Source organism: Anopheles stephensi, chromosome 2 (assembly GCF_013141755.1).
Source record: "Anopheles stephensi strain Indian chromosome 2, UCI_ANSTEP_V1.0, whole genome shotgun sequence".
Classification (NCBI taxonomy): domain Eukaryota; kingdom Metazoa; phylum Arthropoda; class Insecta; order Diptera; family Culicidae; genus Anopheles; species Anopheles stephensi.
In genome coordinates this window covers 86,002,813-86,028,953 of record NC_050202.1, presented here as the reverse complement: position 1 = coordinate 86,028,953, position 26,141 = coordinate 86,002,813, and the positions used below count along the sequence as shown (strand labels likewise).

The window sequence follows — 26,141 nt, the reverse complement described above, 5'->3', positions numbered from 1 at the left end:
TAAATATAAACAACGACAGGAACGCATACGACCCTTGCAGCTCCCAGTGCAGTCCACGACCGACGAGTTCCAGTTGTTTGGTTACCGACCTTCTGGGGTTGATTACATTTTCCCAGTACGGGCAATAAACAGCGAACTCATTTTGGAGTGGCGAAAATGAAGCACACACACACACAGGTAGAAAGAAAAAAGAAATGGATGAAGGCCGGGAATATTGGGACATTTTTCATTTCTGTAATGCGCTTTCATTACGTTTCGTTTTAATCAGCCTGCTTCACGCGAAGTGGAGAGCTCATGCCCGTTCGTTTTGATTACAAGTGTTTCCAGTTATACCTACAACGAGTAATAACGTATAAAGGTTAATATGAACAACATTACAAGCTTTAAGTTAAGTGAAATTTGTATTAAAAGAAAATTAAATATGGGAAAAAAAATCAAAGCACGCCGCAGCAATCAACGTGTTTTGCGAATTGCATACTTTTTGGGGCAACTATGGAAAATAGGAGCAGTATGCAATTTGCACAACAAGGTGCTAACAAATATTAAATTTAAATTCAACAGACCCTTCATTAGAGCTTTGTTAGCGCTTAGGAATGTTCAGTAAAGGTTAAAGGGCCATAAACACACAATTTGAGTAATATCCTTGATTATATCCGACCAAATAAAATAGCAACCAAACTACAACCTCCTCTAACAGATGGATCAAATTGGTCCACCTTTCTAGCACAATTATTCCAGTTCGTAAGTTCAATTTGTTACTCAAATGAAATGCTTCGCTCAACCGCTATGTTCTTTTATTCGTCTCCACAAAACTCGTAGGACTGCTCGCGGACGGGACTTGCACTTGATCACGAATCAATCGCTGGAAATGGCATGCGCTCAACAAACGATCTCACTGCCAGGGGATCTAAATTAAATGCACTCTCGTTCGCTATTTGTTTTCGTTAGCGTGTAGCAATTGATTCGGTTGCATTGCAAAGTGGACTAGCAAGAAAACGAGTCGCCAGTGGTGAAGCAATATTCAATTACAGCGCTTTTGTTTCTGTTGAAGCAAATTTTATGAATTATCTGAAACACCACCAACTGCTCCTTCTAAATACAGCTATTTAAGGAATTATTACTTTCGCATGAGATGTTGTATGATTAAATTTTCAAACCAAAGAACTGTTCGGGAAGAATGCTCAAAGCACCAAAGTAGCCGACAAGATCCGCACGGCTTCTATCACCACGAGAAGATAAAAGCAGCAAAAACCTGTTACGAAAATATTCTTTTGAACTAAAGAGCACTACTTACAGGAACTGCTAAACCCCTCTATACCACTTCTAATGGGTTTCTGCAAACCGGAACCGTTTAAGGTACACGCCGAGAGGGGAAGGGACGGCACTGCAAAATTCCTGGCACAAATTGACACAAATTAACTCCCAACTTCTTCCCAACATCGGGATAGCCCGCTCGTATCCACTGAACCACTCGCATCATCACATTGAACTGGACGAGCAGGTGCGCTTACGGGCAAAGCCATCTCAAAAGCAACTTCTTCTTCGCCTTCTTCTGCTGCTTTTACCGTTCGCACAACTCTCCAGTCCGAATGCGGTACGACGCGTAATCCGCTTACGAGTGCACCCCCGGAAAGTAAGCTACTTAAAACTGCATGTTTTGGTTTAATTTACATCACTACACGCTACACCGGTACGGAACCCGGGCCGAGTTCTTACCACTAAGGCGCATCCGACAGGATTTGTCTAACGAGCTTCTTGCGGGACGGATGCTTCCAGCAGGCTAAAAATCATTGCAACGACCATCCAACAGAAGCCACACCACGCTCAACTGCTAAGTCTCGGCTCTCGGGGGCGTTTTCTTCTTGCCAGCACCGGGTGGAAGGATCGCCGAAAAATCCGAGCCCCCCCCCCCCCACCCTTTTGTTTGGTGGATGGCATATGAGACAGGAGCCAGCATCTTTGTGACTGGTGCTGAAAATAAATAAATATCCCCAAGCGTACATTGAGCGCTACATCCCGAGCTGCCTTATGGAAATGAGATTATAATTTATGAAAAAATCAACATGCTACGACCGACTCTGAGAGACTCATCGTGTACGTGCACGTGTGTGTGTGTGTGGATCGATTTTCCACGAACTCAAAAGACGAACGACTTCTGTCACTGGGCTGTGCCGTGAGACATCATCAATCCTAGCATTCAATCAATTATTCTTACACTTAAAGCTCCAAACAAATCCACCCTCGCCTTGCTAATGATCATTAGAGTAAAGCCCTCGCCGATCAACAAGTTACAGCGAAACAACGGTAAGAGATCCGGCCAACATGCTAATGCATCCGGTAAACACGCTAAAAACCAAACAAAACGCTCCACTAATGTGTTCGGACGAACATTCTTCCTACATTCCCTTCTCCGACACGCTGGCAACGCGGACGCCACTGGTCACTGATAAATTAATCTTCACCACACCGGAACGCCAGCAAAATGCATAATTTACACCTGCACTCGACGTCGTCGGTCCGGGCCGGATCGCTGCGATTGCTGTAATGAACTCATTTCCGTACTCCGACCGACCACTAAAACCGATGCACCACGTTCAGCTGGTGAAGGAACTGTGCTGTGGCCGATTAGAATCAGGCGCCACCCAGTAATCGCGTTGACCTTTAGCACATGTTCTCCGGTGGTCGTGGTGCTTGGCACAAGGAAATGGCTGTACTACTGGTGATGGCTAGCAAACAATCAACGAGCCCCCATTCGACGTACCCATTAGCCGAGAGTCTTTCTTCGGGGTTGGCATTCGAAGGCATTCCTGTACCATTGGTTGGAATGTAAATACTGTGGGCACCCATTTGTAAGGTGAGAGAGAAAGGCAAAAAAGGAAAAATTGCTGAGATTCGTTACCGGGCCCTTCACCACCTCGACTCGTCCCACCGTAACCGCAAATCCGGTTTGCAATTTCTCACGAAGAAAAAAAAAAATGGGACGCAAAATTGGTGAAAAACACGCACTTCCGCATCACATGAAGTCATTGCCCTCGGCTGCAGAACAAAACCCGTGACAGTGACAGTCCAGGAGCACGTCCAGGCTAAGAAGAAGACCAGCCGCACCGTGTCCTAAACTGGTGTGGATCCGGAAGCCTCTTCCACCCAGCACCAACCACGTCCGCCGTTTTGCACCAGAAATTAGAGACACAATTTAAAATGCAAATAAAAGGAAATTACGTTTCTTATAGAAAATTTCCTGCCAACGTAAGAGAGAGGCGAGCCTCAGTAAGAAAGGAGAGTACGGAAAGACGACGTCCACCCACAAAATTCTATTCCAGCTGTTCGGTTTGTCGTGGAGGCTGAAATTGCTCTATTGTCATCTTTGGCTTTGAGAATTCTATACCCGAGACAAGGCCCTTTTTCCACCTCGCTAGGTAAAACGGCTGCTTTCTCAGCTTCTTGGGCGACTTTCTCGAAACGAAATTCAATCTCTTATCATCTGCTAAAGATTTATTTAATATTTGCGTGGAATAAAGCGTTTAACAAAATGCCACACTTTTAATGAAATGAACCACAAACCGTTTCTCACCTTCATTTTACTAAATGCAAACGCACCTCCTCCCAGAAGAACAACGATTCCATTTACCCTCCGGAAAAGAAAACTCTGGGCCGAAAAATGTAGCACGGCCAAAGTTTACGAATAATTTCGTTACGATTTCACCGTCCACCACCGGGCGTGTTGCGGTGTTGTTCTTGCGCTTCTGTTGGTTGTTGGTTGTGATTGTTTCCTTTCCCTTTTATCTTGTTTTGTCGTAAAAATGTGGGAAATATTTCCCAAAAGTTTCGTTCGCTTTGATTTGCCAAAGTTAAGGTAAATCGGACTGGTCTGCGTTTTATGTGTTTTGACCACTGTATTCATCTTGCTTTTTCGGTTGGTTCACATTCCTTTGGCGTTTTGTTTTTTTTCCTCCCGGTGTTTCGTGAAAGTACATTAAATTTTTGCCCAGGTTAGTTAGCTACGGGCGATCGACCTCTTCTCTCGTGGGCGCGTGTGTTGTGTTTGCATATTTTAGCACTTTGCACCAACTGTTCCCTAATTTAAGGGAATGCTGGACGGGTGACATTTCTGGACAAGGGTGGACGACGGCAGTACGGAAGTGCTACCGTTATCTGTTTACATTACTTTAAACCGAATTGGAGGAAATTACTTCATTGCTCATGGAAGGAGCGCCAAATCGTGGGGAAAGCTGACAATTTTGAAATTAGATCCCGTTTCATTTTATGTCTTTCTGCTTTTATAAGTTAAAGTATTCTGTTTTAATTTTATAATATGGTTAATATTGATTTTATTTTTATTTTTTAGCATCATCTATGATATGAACGGCCTTGAAACACTACTTTAAGAATTTTGATATATTCCCTGCTTTTTTTACGAATTTGCAGTTTTACAGTTTTTGTTAGTAGCTCCACGGTCCTCCAATTCACGTTATATCGCCAGTAGTGTCCTCGAAGATCGTTTAATTTCAGGCCTCTTGTGAGTTATGATCAGGTTATGATGTTAGGTGTGAGTTATGATCCTTTGAGTAGAAATATGCCTCTTGAGCAGAAGCTCTTGAGTACTTCTGAGTTGAAGTTTTCTATGTCGGTAATTGATTCTATATGAGCAAGTCAGCCTTACGTACGGGGAAGCGGTCTGGATGGGATTTGAATCCCGCCCCTGCCGTGTGAAGACCGGCGCCGCTGTCACCTCGGCCATCGACTGTTTTCCGTACATAAAAAAAAACGGAAAACTCATAGTTTTCCGTACATAAAACTGTCGATCCAACTGCGGGTGAAATCAAGTCACAGAAGGCCAGAAACGGCAGGCCGAGACCTTTAGAGTGCCAAGAAAGAAGCAGAATAACTCATAGTGGAATGAAGGAATGAGTGATGATCTCCATGGTAGAGTCGAGAACTCCGAGTCTCAACTACTTTCATGAAGCCTGGGTGCTGATTAAAAAGCTTATAGCCTGAGACAATGCTATAACTTCCATATTTTATGTCTTTTAGTGACTTTATCATTACTCTTATATGGACAGTAATATAACTCAAGTTACCAACACGATTCAGCCCAATATTGATCTAGCGTCATGTAAAATTAATCCTCCTTTGATGCACTCAGTGAAGCCGCGTCAGATCAGTTGAAGCATGTCTTACACTTTCTGTACATAAAACACTCGCACACTAAATGTACACCTCGTCAACATAGATTTAACTATAAAGAAGGGAAACGGCATCATGATAAGCCCTTTGAGGAGGAACATCCCCCATGCAAAACATGTGCCATAGAATTACTTTCCTTCAGACAAACAAGCTCCAATCCTGATTCTTTTTTCCCGACAACGTACCCCACATCAACATGACCTTACTCTCACCGCTATGTAATGAATATTTTCATTGATTTCCAATGACACCGACCGATTCCCCGTGCAATTGCCGATTGCCGGTGCAATAAAATAAAATACAAACCAAACCCGACTCACCAGAACTGTCCACACGCCAGCCAGGTAGGTTATTATTGATTCAAGGTAATGATAACAAATGTTCATCACATGCACCCGGCAATGGCACGGAATGCACTCACACGTTTTATGTTGCGCTTCGGTTCCACGTTCCGGCACGTTCCTCACCACGGTGCCGTCCATGCCTATTTACACGATGCTCCGGATCGAGGCTGGTCGGAGGTCGGAATAAAAATCTAATAAAAATAAAAACAAATTAAAATTTATCGATCGTTGTGCGCTGGGCACATCGTTGTTGGGTAACAATTACATGAGTCGGGTAGCTTCGTTTTGTACGTGTTTGTGTGTGTGCATCTGACACACAAATTCGTTTGCAAAAATGAAAATTCGTACACTGATTGCAGCACGAACCGTAGAACGGTCCGCAGAGCGAAATGCAAACAGTACCACGAGAAAACCCGGTCGCAGATGCGTTTTTGGCTTAGTAGTTGTGACCATATTGCTAAAACAAACATTCCATGCAGACATGCAGAAAAACACAACCCCCTCGCCACAACTGTGCACATATTTTAGCAGTTGCTGACCGACAAATCATCAAAGTCATTATCAAGTCAAAACCATCAACCGTCGTGTGCAGTGTGTCGTGTCCGCCATGGCACTAACCGGCCGCCACCATCATTATCACCAGAGCAGTTTTGGGGAGCAGTGCGTCCAGCGCCGACCAGAGTCTCCTAGTCCTAATGTGTCCTTTAACGCTGTAAAGCGCTTTATTATTTTACCACTTCAAACAGTGCACGGCTCACGGTTTTTTGCACTGAGGGCACAGTCCAGTCCACCTGCCATGTTTTTATAGCGCTCACTATTGCAAAACATAAATATTATCGCTGTTTCGGACGTTTGTTTTATGCCGCGGCGGTGGTTTACTATAACCAACGCAGCAACGACCACAGCGAATAAAGAGAAAAAGGAAAACGCGAGACCGTGATGCAACTGTTTGCTCGCAGCGAACGTGCATAAAGGCACCCTTCGGTTGCGTGTTGCGACGGTTGGGACTGCATTTGGTAATCAATTTTATTAGACAATAATTTTAGTTTACGATTTTTTAAATGTCCACCGGTTCGAGCAGCGACCACTTTTTCTTTTGTCCCTAGATGACTGGTAGATGAACAAACACAACGCTAAACCGGCTCAGTCCTATCCAAACCTCAGCTGTAAAATGGCCAACCAGGATCATTCGTTCGGTGGATGCGAATATGGTTCTTTCGATGTTGCAGATAAAATATCAGCTCCGGATGCGCCGCTGGAAACACGCTGTCACCTCGCATTATCATAAAACACAACGATAATGACATTGATGAAAACGGCTATTTTGAGGACAGTTTGACTTTCGGCGTCACCGGCGTGTAGATGGGTCTATGGGCGCGGTTTTACAGCCACACCGAGCCTTGGTTTTGTTACTTCGACCACAAAATCGGACAGGAAGCAGAGCAGGATGCTGAGGATACGATTGGAGCCGGGCAACCACTAACCAACACCCAGCCCAAATACGGGCAAATTAGCGACACACACACAGACACACAAATACCCATCGAGCAGGACACTCGGACGAAGGTGTGGTCGGTACGTGCCTGATCACCCGCGGAAATCTGCTCACCCCCCAAAAGCATACAAAATTATGCAAATCGGATAACATCACAGTGTTCCCAGCGCTGTGTATTCTGTGGCCGTTACATTATCGTACCGCTGTGTACTTTCGTTTGACCGAGCTGTAGAGAAGCTGCTGGCAGGATTTCTCCGAACGGCATGTGTGAAAAATCTCGCCCCATACGAACACCTTCAAGGTCATTGCAATTATTCGCGGCGTGTGTGAGTGTACGAGTGGGCGCCAGCAAATCGACGCCGCCCTGATTACGCACCGGCTGGATTACGTGTAGAGTTTTATGTTCGCTTAAGGAAATTTTGTCAAATCGTCTCGATGGACGGGCGAATCAACGAAAAAGACTTTCACGCTTTTACGAGCGATGGGCGATAAAAAGGACTCGCAGCGTGGCCCTCTTTTTCTTTTGGGGATTTTCCGTGGTTAAGATTTTTACCTGTGAGCGATTCGAACAAAAACATTACTCCCAACTCGTGTAGGTCAATCGATTCGAAAGTTTTCAGCTAGCACTGGTGTGAAGGAAACGAACCAACGATGTCCGCGAAAATGCGCCACAATGAACCGTAACAGCTTAACGAGCTGTTTATGCGGAAATATCGGAACGTCGTTAAACGGAAGCGTGGCTGGCTAATGCGTGTGGAGCGTAAAAATTGATTCGCTGCAGGGTTCCTTTTGGTTTTACCTGTCTTTTTTACGAGGGAGATTTTTTATTACGAGGGCTGGCTTGAACTTTCTTACCTTGAACAGCAAGCAGACTACGTTTTACGAGGCTAGCCAAACAACCGTAAAGTGTGTGTGTGAGTGTGTGTGTTTATTCGAGTTCACTAATTACAAACAGTATAAATTAATATGATCGATCGGAAGAGAAAGGAGTTAATGGATTTTTGATTAATAGGATTGGATGATGCAGAGGTTTAGGGTTACAGGACCCCGTAAGAAGAAAGTTAAGTTTAATATGGATGGCATTTCATATCGCCATTTTGGCATATTACAACACAAATTAGCAATCTCTGAGACGAAAGATGATTTTACCAAGTTATCTGAATCCGATCTCTGACAGGCTCGACTCCACTTGATCCAATCAAAGAGCTCTCAGTACTCTTCTACGCCTCTTGTCGAACGGATCGCTCTGTCAGCATAGTTCAAAGCTCTTTTTAACCTAGAAGAGTAAGCATGTATCAAAGAGTGATATATTGTGAATTATATGATATATAACAAAGAAGAACTCCGACAATGCCAAGAAATTCTCATGGATTTTAGTTAACAAGAATAATCGATTGCCCCTATTTAGCAAACCCTTCCGTATTGGCGACCGCCTATTTTGTAAAGTAACCTTGTAAGTCTGCGTCTATTGGCATGACTTAAGAGGTCGTCGGCAAATAAGCAGATGAAGATTTTATTCTTCTGCTATTGACAGCACATAGTTGAATAGACATTTCTCACTATGGAGGAACGGCCCGGAAGGGATTTGAACTCCACTCCTGCCGTGCGAAAACAGGTGCCACCTCGTTGTGAGGATTGACTATCCAACGACATGTTATTCATAATTATTATAATAACATTGTTTGCAATCATAGCTATAAGTTTGTCTACTCTGCTTTATTAACAAAAATCTGTATAATAATTCAAATTATAGCAATAAATTATTCGTTTTCAATACAAATTGCTTGAAATAGGGTTAAATAACATGCAAGAAAACCGAATGCAAACACTCCTCAAGCAACTATTCAGTATGCACAAACTACATCATCACTATGTCCAAAAGCAGTTCAGTCTCCTCAACCAAAAACAACCAGCACTCGCACTACAAGCTACCAACAAACGCATCCTTCCTACCGGGACGGATCCTTCATCATCTTCTCGGCATCGCCATCGTCCAAACGCGCCCCCACCATCAACCACTTTCCGGCACATTGTTCCGTTTGACGAGACACACACACACACACACACGCTCGTCGGTATCGTGCAAGCGTGCCCTGACAACTGTCAGCGTACGGAAAACCGCCGAACGAAATTGGATCCCAATCTGGGCACCCGGCACAGACCGCCCCGGCCTCAGCGTAAGCTGTCAGACACTTCCGTGCACGGAGGAAACTGTCGAACAGGAATCGGATGTCGACAAACTGACAGGTGCTAAAACTGGTTCACGCGTGCAACAGAATGTTTGATACATGTATAATTAGCTACGAGCAGCAGATAGTGAACTGGCGAACAATTCCAACATCACAAGCACATTTGAGGACGCGTGTGTGTGTGTGTGTGTGTGTGTGTGTGTGTGTGTGTGTGTGTGTGTGTGTGTGTGTGTGTGTGTGTGTGTGTGTGTGTGTGTGTGTGTGTGTGTGTGTGTGTGTGTGTGTGTGTGTGTGTGTGTGTGTGTGTGTGTGTGTGTGTGTGTGTGTGTGTGTGTGTGTGTGTGTGTGTGTGTGTGTGTGTGTAAAGCGGCTTACTCGATAAAGGTTCGTGAAAGGGACAAGTTTAGCGGTTGAAACAGTACGATCTTTAAGCAGTTTGTTACGAATGTTGCATACTTTAACGGGAGTGGGGTCTTCAAAGTATTCCGGTCCCCTAAAGCTATGCAATTCGCATGACAACGAATTCTAATAATGACATCCTCAGCAAATCGACAGCTTCTTTAATGTCTTTGCCCAACATTCAATCAAGAAACAGCCACTGGAACAGCTACTCCCCATCAGACACCTACATGCACTTAATATCTAGCACAGTGAGACAGTCCTCATACATACGCCCGTGTAGCTTGTGGCTCGGTAGCTCTGTCTCTGCCGCTGCTGGGACACTTTTCCCCATCACTGATCAGTCCATTTGTCGCTGCTGTTGTGGATGTTTGTTTTTGCTTCCCTCTCGTGCAAACCATGTAGATTGCTTCGGGCCGTATGTGTACCACTACAATGCCACCAATTGTACACTCGATGTACAACTCACCCTTGTCAGCTGCTCCGAAGGGAATTTACACTGCAGCAAAACCCCATTTTGACACACACACACACACAAACTCTTGCAGTGGCGTCGGATAAACTTCTCAATCTACTTCAATATTGTTGCAACGTGATGCACTTTGATGCAAAAACGGAAACCAGCGCAAGTTCCCCCGTTTCCTGGTGCCCATCAAATGCAACCATCTTTCCCCGCTTTCCTAGGGACACAATGAAGCGACGGGAAAGTTTGTTATCGGTCGCAAGTGTCGTGTATTTTCGATTTCCTCCAAATCTGGTTCACTTGTAGCCCACATTGGTGGCAACTGCTGATCCAATATATTCGCCACAAATCGTGTCGCCGTCGTGTGTCAATCGAAATGGAAAAGTTCATCAAATCAGTTTTCTTATCAGTTCTGTCCTCGTTTTTTTTTCAGTTTGGGTGCATTCAGTGTGAATCACTACGCAGCAACATATCGCATACGGCGCAGGAATATTTTGATGAAAAATTAAAGGAACAGAAATGCCCCTTCAAACGAAGCCATCTTTCAACGATCACAGCAAAAAATGACTAGAGAGAATACAATTAAATATGGCATGCAGTTATGTAAAGCGAACCGAGGCACACAGAAGGATCTTGGTCGCTGACAGCGAGATAAGCAGCAGCAACGTACGACGACCCACCCGACGCAGCATCTTGCCTTGACCGACTCGCATCGCCGACGCTTCTCAATCACCGGACGACCGTGTGCTTTCGGACGATCCTTCCCTTAGGGTCGACCGGGCGCGCCGGCTGGGCGTGACTCTGTTTGAAAAGGATATCGCTTGACCTTTAGTCGACATTGCCCACTTGGGTTATGGGTGTGCGTCGTTAGCAAATATGCCGTATCCCCTTCAGGCGGTGGGTGTATGTATGTATGGATAAGGAAATGTGCCATAAAAATTATAATGTGAATTCAATTTGCTAAGCGTGACGGCCGTTCCCCCGCGAGAGTCTTTGAGGGCAAAAAAGAACAACGCAGATTGACAAACAAAATAAAAAAAACACGAGGATCGAACAAATATTGGCTCTTTTCATGCTTATGTTTTGCATTCCCATTAGATCGTTGCACGGATAAAGAGGATTTTTCTTTTATTTGAAGGAATTAATTCGCTTTACAAATATGCTTTACTGCATCCTTCGCACAATCATGCCCGACTGATCAATTCTGACCCTCAGTATGGGTTTTCAAGCAAGAAATAAATTCGTACGATAACTACCACCATTTAAACTCAGAGTGATGAAAACAAATCTGATAGATGGTAGATCTAGAGTAAGCTTCTATGACGGTGTGGCACCAAGGATGTAAAAATTATGGTAAAAAATCCTGAAAGACATTACCATTGTCAATAGCTTTAATTACTTCCCGAGGCGAGCCGGTGGTATAGGTTACCGGTCTTCACACGACCGGTCTTTACGGGAACAAATCCCATCGTTCGACCGTTATCCCGAAGTGAGGACTGGCCATCCAGCTACGTGATTTCAATAATTCTAGGATAGGCCAAGGAAGAAGAAGAAAAACAAGAATAGGGCATGGCCATCTGATGGCTATAGCATGAAGCTGTTAACCAGGCACAATAAAATTCGCAAGGCTATCTATCCTGCAACGGGTAAATTAATTGAAGGAAATAAGTTAAAGCATGCCAAGAAAGGCTGGAGTAGTGCTAAAGAAGAAGAAGAAGAAGAAAGAGACCTTGAAGCAGTGCTGGTAATAATAGATATAGTAGAAGAAGTAGCAAAATGTATAGGTAAAATAAGAAGATGAAGGAGAACAATAAAGAACGCAAGAGAAAAAGTAGAAAAAGAGAAAGCATGAGAGAAAAAGAATAATAAAAAAAAATAAAAAATGAAAAGGAAACAAGATAATGGAGCAAAGAAATAAAAAATCGCATGTGATAAAGTGATCAGACCAAATGCCATCTACAAACAATTTTATTATAACAACTCAATAAACACAAATCATCGAATTATAGTTAATTGAAAATATCAAAATCGTTCATTGTGCATACTGAGGCGTCATCCTTATCCAACAAAACGAGCATGTTAAAATCACCATACCAGACTATGCTAATTCAAGTCAGTCAATCAGTCAGACGCGGTTGCAGCACACGATCGTTTTCCGGCGCAAAAACAAATCAATCCGAAATGTGGTGTAAAATACATTTCAATCACAACCAAACGTCAGCATCGCCTTGCTGAGAGGTACTAAACTGCACCACCTACAAAGCAATCGCATCATCAACGAGGATCCGCCGAGATTTCAGGCTTCACGTTACACCAAATAGTGCACCGGTCAAAAGTTTTCCACCACGAGTCGAACGAGTGAGAGAGAGATAGAGGGGGGAGTGATACCGAGCGCAACACAAAAGGTTGCAGTGTTGAAAGCGGCTTTTCCCCCCGTTCCCAACCCACGAAAAAGTGCGATGATACATTGTTTTGAAATTTAAACGCTTGTTTAGCAACCCATTTGGGAATTTACACTGAATGATGAATGATTTGAGCTCGGTCGGGAACCGATGATTGATGGGTTTTGCCAGCCCGGTACGATCACACCAAAAGCATCGGACTGCCAGCTTGTCGGGGGGTTTTTGGGCTGGGAAAAGCCTTTATTGTTTTGCTAAGCGCATCCCACCGTATCTCAACTGGGTCAAAGTACTCAGATCCAGCATCGGATAACTGTACGCTTTCCTTGGATGAAAGTATCGAGCGCTCGGTGTGTATGTGCGTGTTTGCTGGGTGTGTTTTCATGCCCAATTATCCTGTGGACAGTGAAATGCGTGCGGGAAACTGTAACTGTATAGCTGTAGCTAGCGGATTTGTTGACTTTTCCCAGCGAGCGATAAATTATCTCTATTCCCCCATCGGGATTGGATGCTGGCTATGCATTTGCCGGATCTTGGGAGTTCACAAAATGCATTGAACGAACGGAGGAGGGGAAAACAAATTCACAGCTTTCACCCGACCTGCTGATTCCTGATCAGCTGAACGCTGCTGCAACGCCCCGGGGATGGAGTTTTCCACAAAACGGGTTAAACTTTTGAAACCGCAAACCCCGGTGCGGAAAGTTGTAAATAGACTGCCATCTCGTTGTGGTGCGGAAAAATCGCTACGAATCGATCGATTGAGCTGTGCAGTGCGAAAGAAATTGTCTGCTCAAGGTGGCATGTTGGGTGTACCTATTGGTGTGGTCCAGAGTGCCTGGTGAGGGAACATTTTTCTTGCTAGTTTAGTAAGTTTTCTGTGCGGTGCAAAAGGGCATACTTATCGGTGAGCTAGGAAATAGTTCAGCAGTGGTTAAAAGTTAGCAGTCCATACGCCATTAAAGAATCAAGGAGTTATTTTTTTGCTTCGCATCAACGAGCAATTTTGTTGACAGTATTTTGTATTATCCGTATCCGTATTCAACTAAAAGATTACTTTAATATGGGAACTTACTTATTAGCTTACTTAAAATTACGAGGAACCCAATCTCAACGACGGTTAAAAAAAACAAAATAATTTATATGATAAACCGATATAAAGATGGGAAAATTCTATTGACATAATTTGATCGAAAAAGTCATTTACAAACACCTCGCTCACTTAGCTACCCAGGAAACACCACCGCGTTGCAACGATCCACATTGAGCGGGTTAACAAAGCTTCGAGAGTAGTTCCTTCGAATCCGGATGGCAGAAGCGAAACCCCCTTGGTACCAACCAGCACGGAACCCGTGTCACGGAAAACCCATCGTTCCCTCGTTGACCTAAAAGCAGCGGCATTTGCTATTGATTGGATTGTTTCGCCCAACACTGTTTCGCTGCCGACACTGTTGCACACTGTTGTTTGCTTTCAATTTCGGTTTAAAGCTTTTTCCCCGGCTAGGTAATGGGCACTCCCGGTCCGACCCGACTGAATTAAATGTGTAGTACCAAGCGATCGCACCTCCAACTCGAGCGACGCTCGCGACCGGGACGCAAACTTTTCCCATTTCGACCAAATCGAGTCGCAAAACAGAGCGGTCAGGTGATCAGGTGTTCCGACGGGGGGATCGATGGGGCGCGCGAGGGATTTGATGTTTGGAGTTTGATCCGGTAAACAAAGGGATTGGTACGAGCGAACGACACCATTAACAGACGCGTCGGTCATTTTCCATTGGGTTGGAAAATTAGTTGTTTGCACAGAGCGTCGCCGTGTCGTCGCGCACAAAGTTGTTACGCGTCGTTTTCCGGCGCTGCCCGGATCACCCATTCAGCAAACCCCGGTATACTGTTTAATTGTGTTGTGCTTGTCGAGTGCGAAACTTCCGCTCCGGATGATGATGTTTGTCCATCAGGTCGGGCGATCTTTCCGTCCCGAATGCGAGAAGGATCCACTTGTTTTGTTGTCAGTTTGGATGGTTTATTGAATGTATTCGTGGGATCGTCTTCCCGATTATGTTCTCGGGAACTTGCATCCATGGGAGGACGCCTGATGTCCTTGATCAGCTCCACAGCCTGCCGTACTTCGATCGGGCTGTCGGCTCACGGGTACACAAATTCCATCGACACTTCGGCGCTGATTCTCGGGACACTGCTCGAGCGCAGTTGCAACTGACAGGGCCAACATCAGCAACACCATGAGCAATGTATTTATCGACTTCATCGCTTACGGTGGCAAATATAATAATTTAACTCGATGCTCGTCGACTTCTGAACCGGACCGTATGACTAGCGAGACGGACTGAACCGTACCGCCCGGAGCTTGTGTATCGGGAGCCAAAGTTTCCTCGCCCGGCTGCATCGCAACAAATTGAGCCTAATCCAATTGGAAACTCTACAATTGAGACACAATGTGTTGTGTGCGTTGGCACTGTCTAAATGGCGGAGCATGATCGGATCGACTCCTAACAGCTCCAAAGCCCTTTAAACTGCTTTGATTAGATAGCAAGCCGTCTAGAGCTAGAATGCCCTTCTATCACTACTCCAGCAATTTGTTGCAATCTCATCAACACACCGTGCTAACCCTTCGCCTCAAAAAATCGTTAACTCCGGCAAGTTATTCTCAAAACTACAACCATAACGTTGCCAATTTAAACTTACATAATTAGTATAAAATGAACATCGAACCCGGGAGGGGGCTGCCGTGGTACAGCTTTTTTGTCATTCATTTAAACTCGTACACGACGTCACAACAACTAGTCGCAAACAAAGTTTCCAACCGAAGCACCGGGTTTTCGGTGCTCCAGTGTTCCGCTCCACACCCCCCCAACGCGCCACACCGACATCGCAACGCGCCGTTTATCTTCACTAACTAACTAACTAACCTGTTGTATGAATTACCCGCTTTCCGTGGGAAACCCTGGGAGCCCGTTACCCGTTTTTCCCCCTTCGTGTGCGCGAAAAGCATAAGCTCAATGAACGTAAAGCATAAATATAACGCCCACCACCACCCGTCCCGATGGTTCCCTTAACGAGTTAATGATGCTCTTGTTGTGCTAAAATAATGCTGCCGACGGGCCGGAGCGTGGAGATAACCGCAACCGAAAACATTCGGTACAACGGCCCTACAAACCATCCGAACACCCAGGGTGCTCGCAGTGGCCGAACTGAATAAAAACCAAAGACTTACCTTCCGGGTGGCCGGGTGGAATGCAAATTGCAAAAATCTATACACCCTGCCGTAGTACCACCGACCGCCGACGGTCGACGCCTCGGTCCTCGAGTTTTCCATCATAGTTTGGTGACGAGAGTGGTTGGATGAATTATTGTGTTTTTTTTTTGTTGTCCTCTGAGAAGAATGAAATCTGCAGTGGTTTTTGGGATAAGTTATGATCCCATTGCTTATTTATAGGCATTTTTTTTGTACTATGATGGAGAGTGTAAAGTAATAATAAATATTTTAAAATTCAAAATTTTAAATTGCATACATTTAGGAACTTTCGCTTATTTTATTCAATATTCATTAACAACAAGCTTTTTTCCACGAAATAGATAGTTGAATATTTGTTTTATTAAAACAATGAACAATCTCTTTGCTAAAGAACTTCAGCGATTGATAAACTCTCATACGACCCTGCTTGAAACACACCATTGCATAACTTCAGGCGTCACAAGCTCAAAATAATCTTCTGAGAAGCCTGAATTTGACATTTTCTTCCCTTGTTTAAAATTTCACATTACAAGTATAGCATGATTTCCGTGAAACAACCCCTGTAAAAAGTCAACTTTATCAACCCCAACCAGGATGGAGTGGCACAGCAAAAAAAAAAGCCACACCAGTAAAGTTCCACACCACTGGTGTGGTGTTCGCGTTTCGCGGTCACGGTACCATTTGAACGGTTTGATTCCCTTGGCGTTTGCGTGGTCGGTACACAAATAGAGGTGAATATGAAAATAATGACTACATGCACCCGTTCCGTCTGTGGTGCAGCGTTTCCTTCCCTCCGGTCGCAGCCACCCCTTCACCAGCTTTCCCCCGGTGAGGATGAAACTTTGCGACCAACTCTTCGAAAAACTTGTCACACTGAGTGCCATCGAAAAATGGGAGGAATATGCTCCGGATGCATCCTTTCGCTTTTCGGGTGGGCGGGAGGCATAGCAAGGCTGGCTGATGAAGAAATTTGATCTGCCAGTCGCTGATGAAGTTGCTTCCACTAAAATAATGCAGATTAAAAAGTTTCCATTCCGTTAGTGCCGCGCCGCTTCATCCCGGAAGCTTGGCTGCGCTGGTCGGGCGCGCGGGACTGTATGCGAACAATAACAAGAAAATAATAATAAAACTCACTGCTCATCGGGCGCATCCCGAGCGTCTCCCGAGCATCTTTCACCGGATCTTGGAATAACGAAGCGTCGAGGGTGATGGTGAAAGTTTTCCAACCGGGCCGGAAAGCAGGAGCACAAGGTCTTCTGGTGCGGTGGTGCCACACCAAATCTTCGTCTCGATCAACTCCCCCGAATCGTAGTACATCTTTTTCTTGGCGAAAGAAGAAATATGGCATCGTCTTGACAGGCAGACGATACGGTTCAGCTTCATGATGTGCCGCGGTTTGCGAAACATGAGCGTGCCAGCGATTAGTAGCAGGTTGGATTAGCGTACGAGCTGAAACCGATGCTAAACAAGGAATCCTTAGCGCAAACCGCGATGCCTGCCCCGCGAGAACTTCAGCCCTGCTTCACCACCAGCGCCAGGAACGACGTCTGCTCTGCGTGCTGCTGCATGCTTTCTTTCGCAACCCTCGCTTCATTCAACGACCCCACCCATAACACCATCAATCCATTATCAGGAGGGCTCTGTTGTGACGAGTCTTTCACGCTAACCTTTCCACGATAGTACCGACCGAGCAAGCAGTACAATGCGGGCGAGAAAGCGATAAGAGACGAATAATCAAAACGAAACCGATCGTCAACCATTGCACAATTAGTACATAAATGAACCACTAACGAAGAAGCAAAAGGGTACGAGAACACGGCGCACAGAAAAAAAAGGAACGAAACAGGTCAGATGGTTCAAGCACGTCCTTGTGAAGACCTTCTCGAATGGGGACATTATGCAAAGCATTGCTTAAAACGCTGGGTCCTCAGTTGCAGCTGTGATTGAAAGTGTTGACTTTCCTTTGCTGTGTTTGAGTTGTATTTTATAATTGATGTTTTCACAAGACTCTCTAAAACAGCACTTAAAGAGCGGAAGTGCTGTAAATGTAGTCGTTAATTCCTTGTATGCTCTTTAATGGTGTTTTTAGTTTTCAATAAGATGGAAATGGCCCCAGCAAAAGGTCCTGGTAATATTTTTTAGCTCATTATTTACATTTTTCATCACTTTTTCATGGCGAAGGTGTGTTAGTCCCTTAAAAAATTTACTTAAAAAATAAGAATCATACGTTTCGGATAAGTGGAGGACTATTAAGAGTTGGTGAAGCATCTATTAGTGGAAGGAGCGTTCCAATCAAGCATTAGATATATAAGTTCATATATTGTTTGTTATTTCAAAGTCCTGCATCGTTGACTTTCCAAGCGACATACATGTGCCTGGGTAAAGGATATAACCAGAAATGGCATTGAAGGATAAAGATTCTTCTCTAAGTGCAGCTGCTTTTTCTATTCATTTTTATGAGTTTTCTCCGATATTTGTACAATAAGTAAGCAACCGTGCGAAAATGATTTAGCCAACGGACCAACTTCGAGTGTGTTGGTCAATTATGACAAGTAAATCCCACTATGATTAGCAATAAATAGCCAATTAATTGTTGGCACAGCTAAGCAGCGGTTAAACAGCTCAAACGCTGAATATAATTTTCCATGTCGTTAGATGCTTTAAAGCAATAGTAAATAAACGCATGCCAGCGTTCTTCCAACCTTCAAAGTTCAAAACCGTGGGAAAGACATTCAATGAAACCACTCGCAATCCAGCGTACAAGCTGCAACTCATCACGAGCCAGCTGTTTGGGGCAGCGGCTAAACAACAATTTACAATCTAAACAAAATGTTTTATTGACTGTGTCAGAGTGTTTTCTTTTCCCGTGCACCAGACAAACCATCACGGGGCACGAATGAAGCACGAATCATTACAGACGGTAGACGATCGGTTCAAGGTTACCGAGGAAAGAAAAGGCAAATAAAGCACCGAAAAACCACTATCCTTCACCACCAGCACAGAACAGAAATCGAACGACGGTTCAACGGTGGTGATTCTGAAACGATTCTACAGAGAGCAAACCTCCTGCCCTAATGGCCCCGTTTGCGGGCCGTTGAAGTTTCCAGCGCCCGGCGCGCTATCGCCCGAACCGCGCCAACAGCGGCCAAAAGTCAAACATTAACGATACCCCGTGAAGTAATCGAAAACATTCACATCCGCGCACCAGTATTGCTCCCGACAGACGGGACAGACAGACAGCGAAGGGTGGAACATCATTGAGTCCGCCGACGAACCATCCACCCGAACCTGTTGGAAGGGATAATCGGACCATCCTGGGACAGGGAGTCTGGGGGAAAAGTTCGCGTGCGGAGTCGCAAAGGGTTATTTCGAACTTTCCATTACGATGGTAATCGTTCCCGAAGCGCAGTCTGCAATGCACATTTAAACGGTCGAGCTGGCTGGGGGTTGGGTGGAGCTGGTCGGGGAAATTGTTTTTCCGCTTTTGGTCTCATAAAATTAATCGTTTTACAGTCCAATAAAATGGATCGGGTTAAAATTTCATCACAAAATGCTTTTTGAAATACACTCACACACACACGTACACACACACGTACACTAGTTTACGCTCATTCACCGATCAGCTATCATCAGTATACGCTTCCTGGTCGGGCACACCACGGCCCGAAGCAAAACCAAAATTGCATTATTCATTTGGGTTTAGTTAATCCAAATCGGCGTAGGGGTTGCTATTTATCTCTTTCGGCGGGTCCTAACCCAACTATCATCGCCATCATCATCACCACCATCACCACCACCACCTCTCAAACACACACACACCGGACACATAAATTAGTTTCAAATTGATTACGGGACAGCACGCTGGGGGATGCAGTTTTTCGGCGATGGCGAAGCGGACAGGTTTTGGTGCCATGATTAAAACGATCCGAGCAAGAAGTATCCAAAAAACTGGGCCCACCAACACGCACACACTCACACACACACACACTCTCATTACGCACTCAGCCTTCCGGATGGATTTGCATTTGGCCGGGAAAATATTAGCCAAAAACCCGGTGCTGAGTTTAGCCCCGCTTGATGGTGGAACATTTTTGGGGGGAAAATCAAATTTACAAACTGCTTTCCGGATGTGTGAATTGTGAGCAAATTGAGCAAGGATTAGCCACGCGTGCTCTATCGAAGCAAGCGCAAATTGCAATCCCGTGCTAAGCCACCCGTTATCGGCAGCTTCGGTTCCAATTTTTCACTGCTCTGTAAATGGGGTGTATCGGCCGTTGGTTGGTTGGTCGGGAATTATAGCGATTATTAATTAGAAATTTGATATTATGGCCACGATTGGGGGGATTAAGGCGAGGATGATGATGTTGTTTATGACACCTAGACAACCCGACTGATAAGCGAAAGAATTATTTCCGCAGCTCGAACCCTCATCGAGAAGAATCCACAATTCGAGGTCTACGGTTGTGTGAGTTCTGACGAACGGGTGGCCTGCAACTATCGGTATAAATTCGATGCAATCTGCACAACGAGTGCATCAATCGCGAAAGTGCATCAAACGAAACCGTGCGCCATCCATCCATCCATCCATCAGTTACAGTGAGTAGCGTGACAGCATTCCACCACCGTGTACCAGATTAGCTGCAATAACCTCATTTCTCATCATCTTTAGCAATGAAATTGCTGTGGTTTGTCGTGTTTCTGCTGGCCCTGGTATACGGAGCGTACGGCCAGGAATGTCCGAAAGGCTTCAAACCGCAGCAGGGCCAATGTGTAACGCAGCGTCCCGTCCACGGCGATTGTCCCGCCAACTCCAAGTACGACCTCAACAAGAACCTCTGCGTTTACACCTAGAGTGGCCGCGTGTGTGTGTGTGTGGGAGATTCCATTGTCCATAACCCCCGCCAAAGGAAGGTCGTGGACCGTGGACGATGATGGTGTGATTGAATAAATTCACTCGAAACTCTCGAACCGAAACTCAAACATTAGCCACGTACGCTTTTTCCATCGGTGGTGCGCCACGGTTCGTGCAACAAACTTTCCACGCCACGCCACGAGATATCCCCGTGGGGCTGATCCGAAACTGTGCTAGAATTTGGAGTTTTCCTTTGCGAATTTTCCGGAGAAGCAGTGCGATGGGAAAATGTGCAACACGGGCCATTGTGGTGGGACGATGGTCGAAGTTTGGTATCGTGTTAGCCGTGGTTAATGGTAGGAATGCGATGTTTACCGTCCGAATGAAAGTGACCCTCACTGCTCGAATGCCGAAAAGTGGTGCGGTTCTTTCTTATCTCAAAAATTTCCGCACGAAACTACCACTTACAAGACTGCTGTTTTATTTCTAGTTATGCACGCACAGGTTCACTTTCGCGCTGTAGGTGGAGCCTTTCGGGCAGTCGCCGTGCACCGGGCGCTGGGTGACGCACTTGTTGTTCTGCGACTTGAAGCCTTTCGGGCACGCATCACCAGCAATCATGCCGACCAGAGCGAGTAGGAAGGTGATGAACCACAGGAATTTCATCTCTAAATGGAAATCAAAACAAGCGAAGAACGATGAGTATTCGAAACATTTCACTCACTCCGGACAAAACTTACTTTGAAGTTGGTTTTGTTTTTCGGTTTGTTTTGGCGCGGAAAGCGAATCTTTCGTGTGTCCAAATTTGACTGTGCTGCTCAAAGACGGTGCGTGGATGCTTTTATACTGACTTCATTTTGGTGTGATTACAAAACGGACCAAAAAATGGTACGATTGTAAACATATGGGTGGGTTTTTTGGGTGCTCAGATGCCCCCCAGTGGGAAGAAGTGTGTGGTGAAAGAATCATTATCACAAAACATGTTAAATAAGAACGATAAGCAGATTTTTCTGGTCACATCAGCTGTTCTTGACCCACTGATAAGACAGATCAGGTGGTAAACAACCAGTTTCGATGATTGCAGCTGAGCAAAAAAGGGTTATGCAATCGTTTGTTGTATTTGAGATGAGAACGGTCTATATTATTGTTTTGATGTTGCCTTGATTGTGTAAAAAACAGACAAAAAACGTGTTTGTGATTATGTATACGCTGGAAGAAGCAATTGAAAATAATTTGCAACGGTTCTCATTCAAAACACACAACGCCGTCTTACTGCCATCTGTTGGAATTCATGTTAACCCATTTCAAACCTTTACCCCTGATTGTATGCAACTTGCATGACACTCAATCAAATATCAACCGTTAAAGCTCTGAAACGAAAATCAGGAAATATGTTGAAATTGGAAACGCAACTTCCCAAAACTAGACAGCAAAACTACAACAACTCAAACATATTCAGAAGAAAATTCAATATTTTTCACAAAATTGGTTTAAATGTTGTGGCATTTGCTCAAGGAGTCAATCAATAAAACTTTATTTACCATTTATACACTGTATTAGAATATTCATTATCAACTGCCTTTTGATAATTATAATTTAAAGTAAAAATCGCAGAATAATCCAATAAAAAGCCAAAAACCTAAAATTACGCTCAGCTAGTACTCGAAAAAATCCTTTCTATCGATAGCAAAATAAAACTACTCGAATGTGCTCGAATGGTTACTGGTTGCTTGGGAAATGTCAAGTGACAGCTGTCAGCGCACCTGCTGTCAAATTGTTGTTATTTTGCTGAAGGAACATAATCGTGAGCCGTGTTTGCGTGAAAATTTCGGGGTTCGTTGCACGGTAAAAATGCTGGCTTCCCGTGCACTGTTGGTCGGAAGACTGCTGGCCACTGGTGCTGCTGTTAGGAAGGTGAACCCCACTGGTCTACGCAACCAGATCGTTCGTCATGGACACGAGTAAGTGACCCGACCGGGAAGCCGTTTCCACCTCGTTACATTATGTAATTGTTTTGGTTTTCCTTTCTATTCTGCCGGTGCATCCTGATTTCCTGGCCACATCCGGAACACTTATCTTCTTACCACGTATGCGCCTAACACCGACACGTAATGTTGCCGTACCCACTCAGCTGGTCCTACCGAGTAAATGGACCGAAGCCGGAGATGCTGGCGCGGGTTGGAGCTCAGGTCGCCGGTGGTTTCATGTGGTGGTGGATTCTGTGGCATCTCTTCCACGAATACGAACACATTACGGTGAGTATTGACTAGCTTTTGTGCCTAATTCGTAAAGCTTCTATTGCTAATCATGTTATTGTTTTAGGGTGAATTCGAATACCCCGATCCGTCTGCGTGGACCAACGCCGAGCTGGGTATTCCAACTGACGAGCTAGACGAGTAAAGTTCACTGCCGGCAAATACGTGCTCTGACCTGTGCTTTAGAACATCTATCAGATTCGGTTGTAAATAAACAGTGGCGGCTGTAGCGTAAACTGGAGCTGACAAGTTTTGTTGGAAGTGTTTCCCGAGGCTTGAAGGAAAGTGTTAACACCAGCCCCAGCTGGAGAAGCAACTTAAGCTGAAAGTTTGGACCGTAAAAATGATAAGCAAAAATCGTATCAAAAACCAAGAAACAGCTCAAAGCACATTGCAATAGGAAAAACAGTCCAGATCATGAAATCATGTGAAAGTCACGCGTTGATCGAAAGAGATTTCGACTTTATTAAGTCCAATTCAACGCTTGGTATGCTGTAATTTCTTTCTATTCATGATTTCATGTGAAAAACTTTATTTAAAACAAAGAATGAAAACTGTTTGTTAAAATTTTAAAGAGCATGCCGATGGTTTAAGCTTATCGTTCGCAAATTTGCTTATCGAATACCCTACCATTTTATTACTCTTGCGAACTAGTAGCGCAATAGTTTATGTTGTCGTTAGTCGAAAAATATTCCAAAGCATTCAGAAGCCTCAGATCCCTGATGAGCAAAACAGAAAACTAATTCTAGAGTACCAATTTTTATTTGGAATAATTCGCAACTATGTTAACAAATATATAGGACTAGATTACAATATCGGAAAGTAAATAGAAGGTAAGTGATGAGAATTTTTAAATCTATGCTGTTCGTACCTGTGGCCGATGTGATAGTGACGTCGTCATACACCAGGACCGGACCAGGGATCAAATCCCATCCAGACCGCCTCTCCGAATGCAGGACTGGCACTGTTAGTTAATGATTAATGGCACGACCAGACCGTACAAGGTTCTAGTGCCAAAGAAGAAGATCATTTATTTTTGTTTAATTTTCTTATTCATCAAGTCTTTAGCCCAAAGAACCTATTCCAGGAGATCAACAGCCATACAGTTAGAAGCCAACGTCTAGCTTGTAATTTAGCCTATTTGTCGGACCAAAATTTTTAAAACTTTTCAGAAATTGATGCTTTGGTGTTATAAAGAATAGATTTGGTGGCCGAGATGATAGCGACACTTGTCTTTCTCAGGCCAAGACGGGGTATAGAATCCCATTCGGACCGACTCCTTGTCTCCAGGAATTTCGTCCCCCACGGACGTTAAATTAAGTCAATAAAGTCCTCTTGCGGGGGTTCGGTGGCCGAGCCGACATCGGCGAGGGTCTTCACATGGCAGAACCGCGTTTCAAATGCTATCCGGACCCCCTCCTCGTACGCAGAGCTGACAACTTTGCTAGGGGTAAAATCAAGACACAGAAAGTCAGAAATGGCTGGTCGAAACCTTTCAAGGTTGTAATGTCAAGGAATAAGAAGAAGAAAGTCCTCTTGCGGTTGTAAAGAGTAATACAAGGGCCTTAAAAATATATATTCAGCCATTTTAATGTTGAACTGACCTTTCATCGCGGTCCAATAGCGATGGCGGTCTCGAATCTCGTAAATCGTGTCGGGCGTCCAGCTAAAAAGAGAAGAAGAAGACTATCTATCATCCAAACCCCAAATCGTCCTTAAAGAATGCTCACTTGCCTAAATGCTAGTGCTTTAAGCTGTATGATTAGTATGCTTAACATCTCCACGACCTCGTCAACGATTTAGGAGCGTAAAGCATTCTGTGCCACCACACGGAAAACTCATCTTGAACGTGTCAATCATGTGATCATGTGCTAAGAAGGTCGCAAACTGCACACACACCTCCACTAACTCCACACGATCCATCTCCCCTCCATCCCATCGCATCGATTAGAAAACTGTTTAGCAAATGACCAGGCCAATGGAGACCATTTTCTTCCCATCAATCTTCGTCCCTACACCGTTCAAGGGCAACCTTCTCCGTTGGCCTCCTCGAAGGGAAGCAAGGCTCACAGCTCGCTGCCGGACATCCGATATCTGTCATCATTCCCTCGATGAAATGACCCTCGGATGGATGGAGAATAATGGTGTCCCGGTGCCGGCCTGGAATATTGGCTTTGATCAGATCCGAGGGTCAGCCGGCAGACTGGATCTAATTGAATAAATTACTCGATTATTGATGACCGGTTGTTGCCGGTGTTGCCAAGGGGACGGCATTCCTAGTCCGTTCCTAGTCCGTTTGCCAGTTCACTGTATTCTTGTTGTCCCATTAAAGATTGACGAAAATAATATCTCATCGTCTTTATTCGTGCTCCGTTGGGACTGGCGATGCTTTTGGGAAGGGCATAACACCACCATTCCTTCACTTAAAACTGCCGGCTCTATTATTGAAAACGCGTTCACTTACCGATACATGTCTTACAATAAAGATTTATATGGGCTGTCGTCAAAAATTCGCATGGTTTATGTATGAGCGAAGGACAATAACTCCTCCGCCTTCCAGCATTCGCTTCCGGACCAGGATTTACATTATTTATTTTCAATTCCAAGAATCGTTTCAGATACGAAGTATCGATACGAAGCAACGAAGATTTACCCTCTAAAAGCAAAACCGGAGGACGGCTAGAAATAGATGGATGCGGACATTTGGACAAGTCAGCAGAGTGGTCCGGGTTTTAAAACGCATGACCTTTTCGGTTCGAATAAATTTCACTGTTCCGCTAGCGTTTCCACGGTAAGGAAACGGTGAATTGTGCAGCGCTGGCAAGAATTAGCCACTTCAACACAGCCGCACAAGCGAAAAAGTGAAGGAGAGAAATTAGATTTACGCTTTCGAGTAAATTAAAATGTTCAATTAAAAGCCCAGCTCTACTGGCCGGCCACCAACGTCGGTGACTCTATAAATCCTGGATAATCGATGGATTCCGATAGGGAGAGAGCCGGACCGTACGACACCGCTGAAAATGGCAATCTACCTCCTCCCGAAAAAAAAGGATGGTGAAGCTATGGCCAGCCAGCTAAGTAGTGCTTAATTTGTACCGATCGAAATCAAACAGAATCAGTAGCTGTGGTAGTACAGCGGGGGTACGTACGTCGGGTTGGGTCGGGTCGGTCGGTCTGTCCGGTGCAGGTAAGTAAACGGTGACGATTTTCGGTGAAAGTTGTTCAATTTAATTTTGCTTTTAATGCAGTTGGGTGCATCGACGGCAAGGGTGACCGGAAGGGCTATACTTTGTGGGCTATAGATTACAGCTCAT

The 26,141-nt window shown here is 44.7% G+C and overlaps 2 protein-coding genes and 1 long non-coding RNA gene across 3 annotated transcripts; 2 read left to right on the top strand and 1 right to left on the bottom strand.

The window, feature by feature from the left end:
* Positions 1-15,840: 15,840 nt before the first annotated feature.
* LOC118504937 lies at positions 15,841-19,709 on the bottom strand. The gene is made up of 2 exons (XR_004905373.1): positions 16,855-19,709; positions 15,841-16,723 (listed from the first exon to the last, which is right to left on the bottom strand). It is a non-coding gene; the product is annotated as an uncharacterized LOC118504937 (long non-coding RNA).
* Positions 19,710-20,160: 451 nt separating this feature from the next.
* On the top strand, positions 20,161-20,700 carry LOC118504936. Its single transcript, XM_036040033.1, has 2 exons — positions 20,161-20,316; positions 20,390-20,700. Exons 1-2 carry the CDS (start codon positions 20,232-20,234, stop codon positions 20,569-20,571), a joined length of 267 nt encoding a protein of 88 aa, XP_035895926.1. The 5' UTR covers positions 20,161-20,231; the 3' UTR covers positions 20,572-20,700.
* Positions 20,701-22,339: 1,639 nt separating this feature from the next.
* LOC118504935 (NADH dehydrogenase [ubiquinone] 1 beta subcomplex subunit 2, mitochondrial-like) lies at positions 22,340-23,068 on the top strand. The gene is made up of 3 exons (XM_036040032.1): positions 22,340-22,533; positions 22,704-22,827; positions 22,895-23,068. The coding sequence occupies exons 1-3, from the start codon at positions 22,424-22,426 to the stop codon at positions 22,970-22,972; spliced, it is 312 nt and encodes a 103-aa protein (XP_035895925.1). The 5' UTR covers positions 22,340-22,423; the 3' UTR covers positions 22,973-23,068.
* The last annotated feature ends 3,073 nt before the right edge of the window (positions 23,069-26,141 follow it).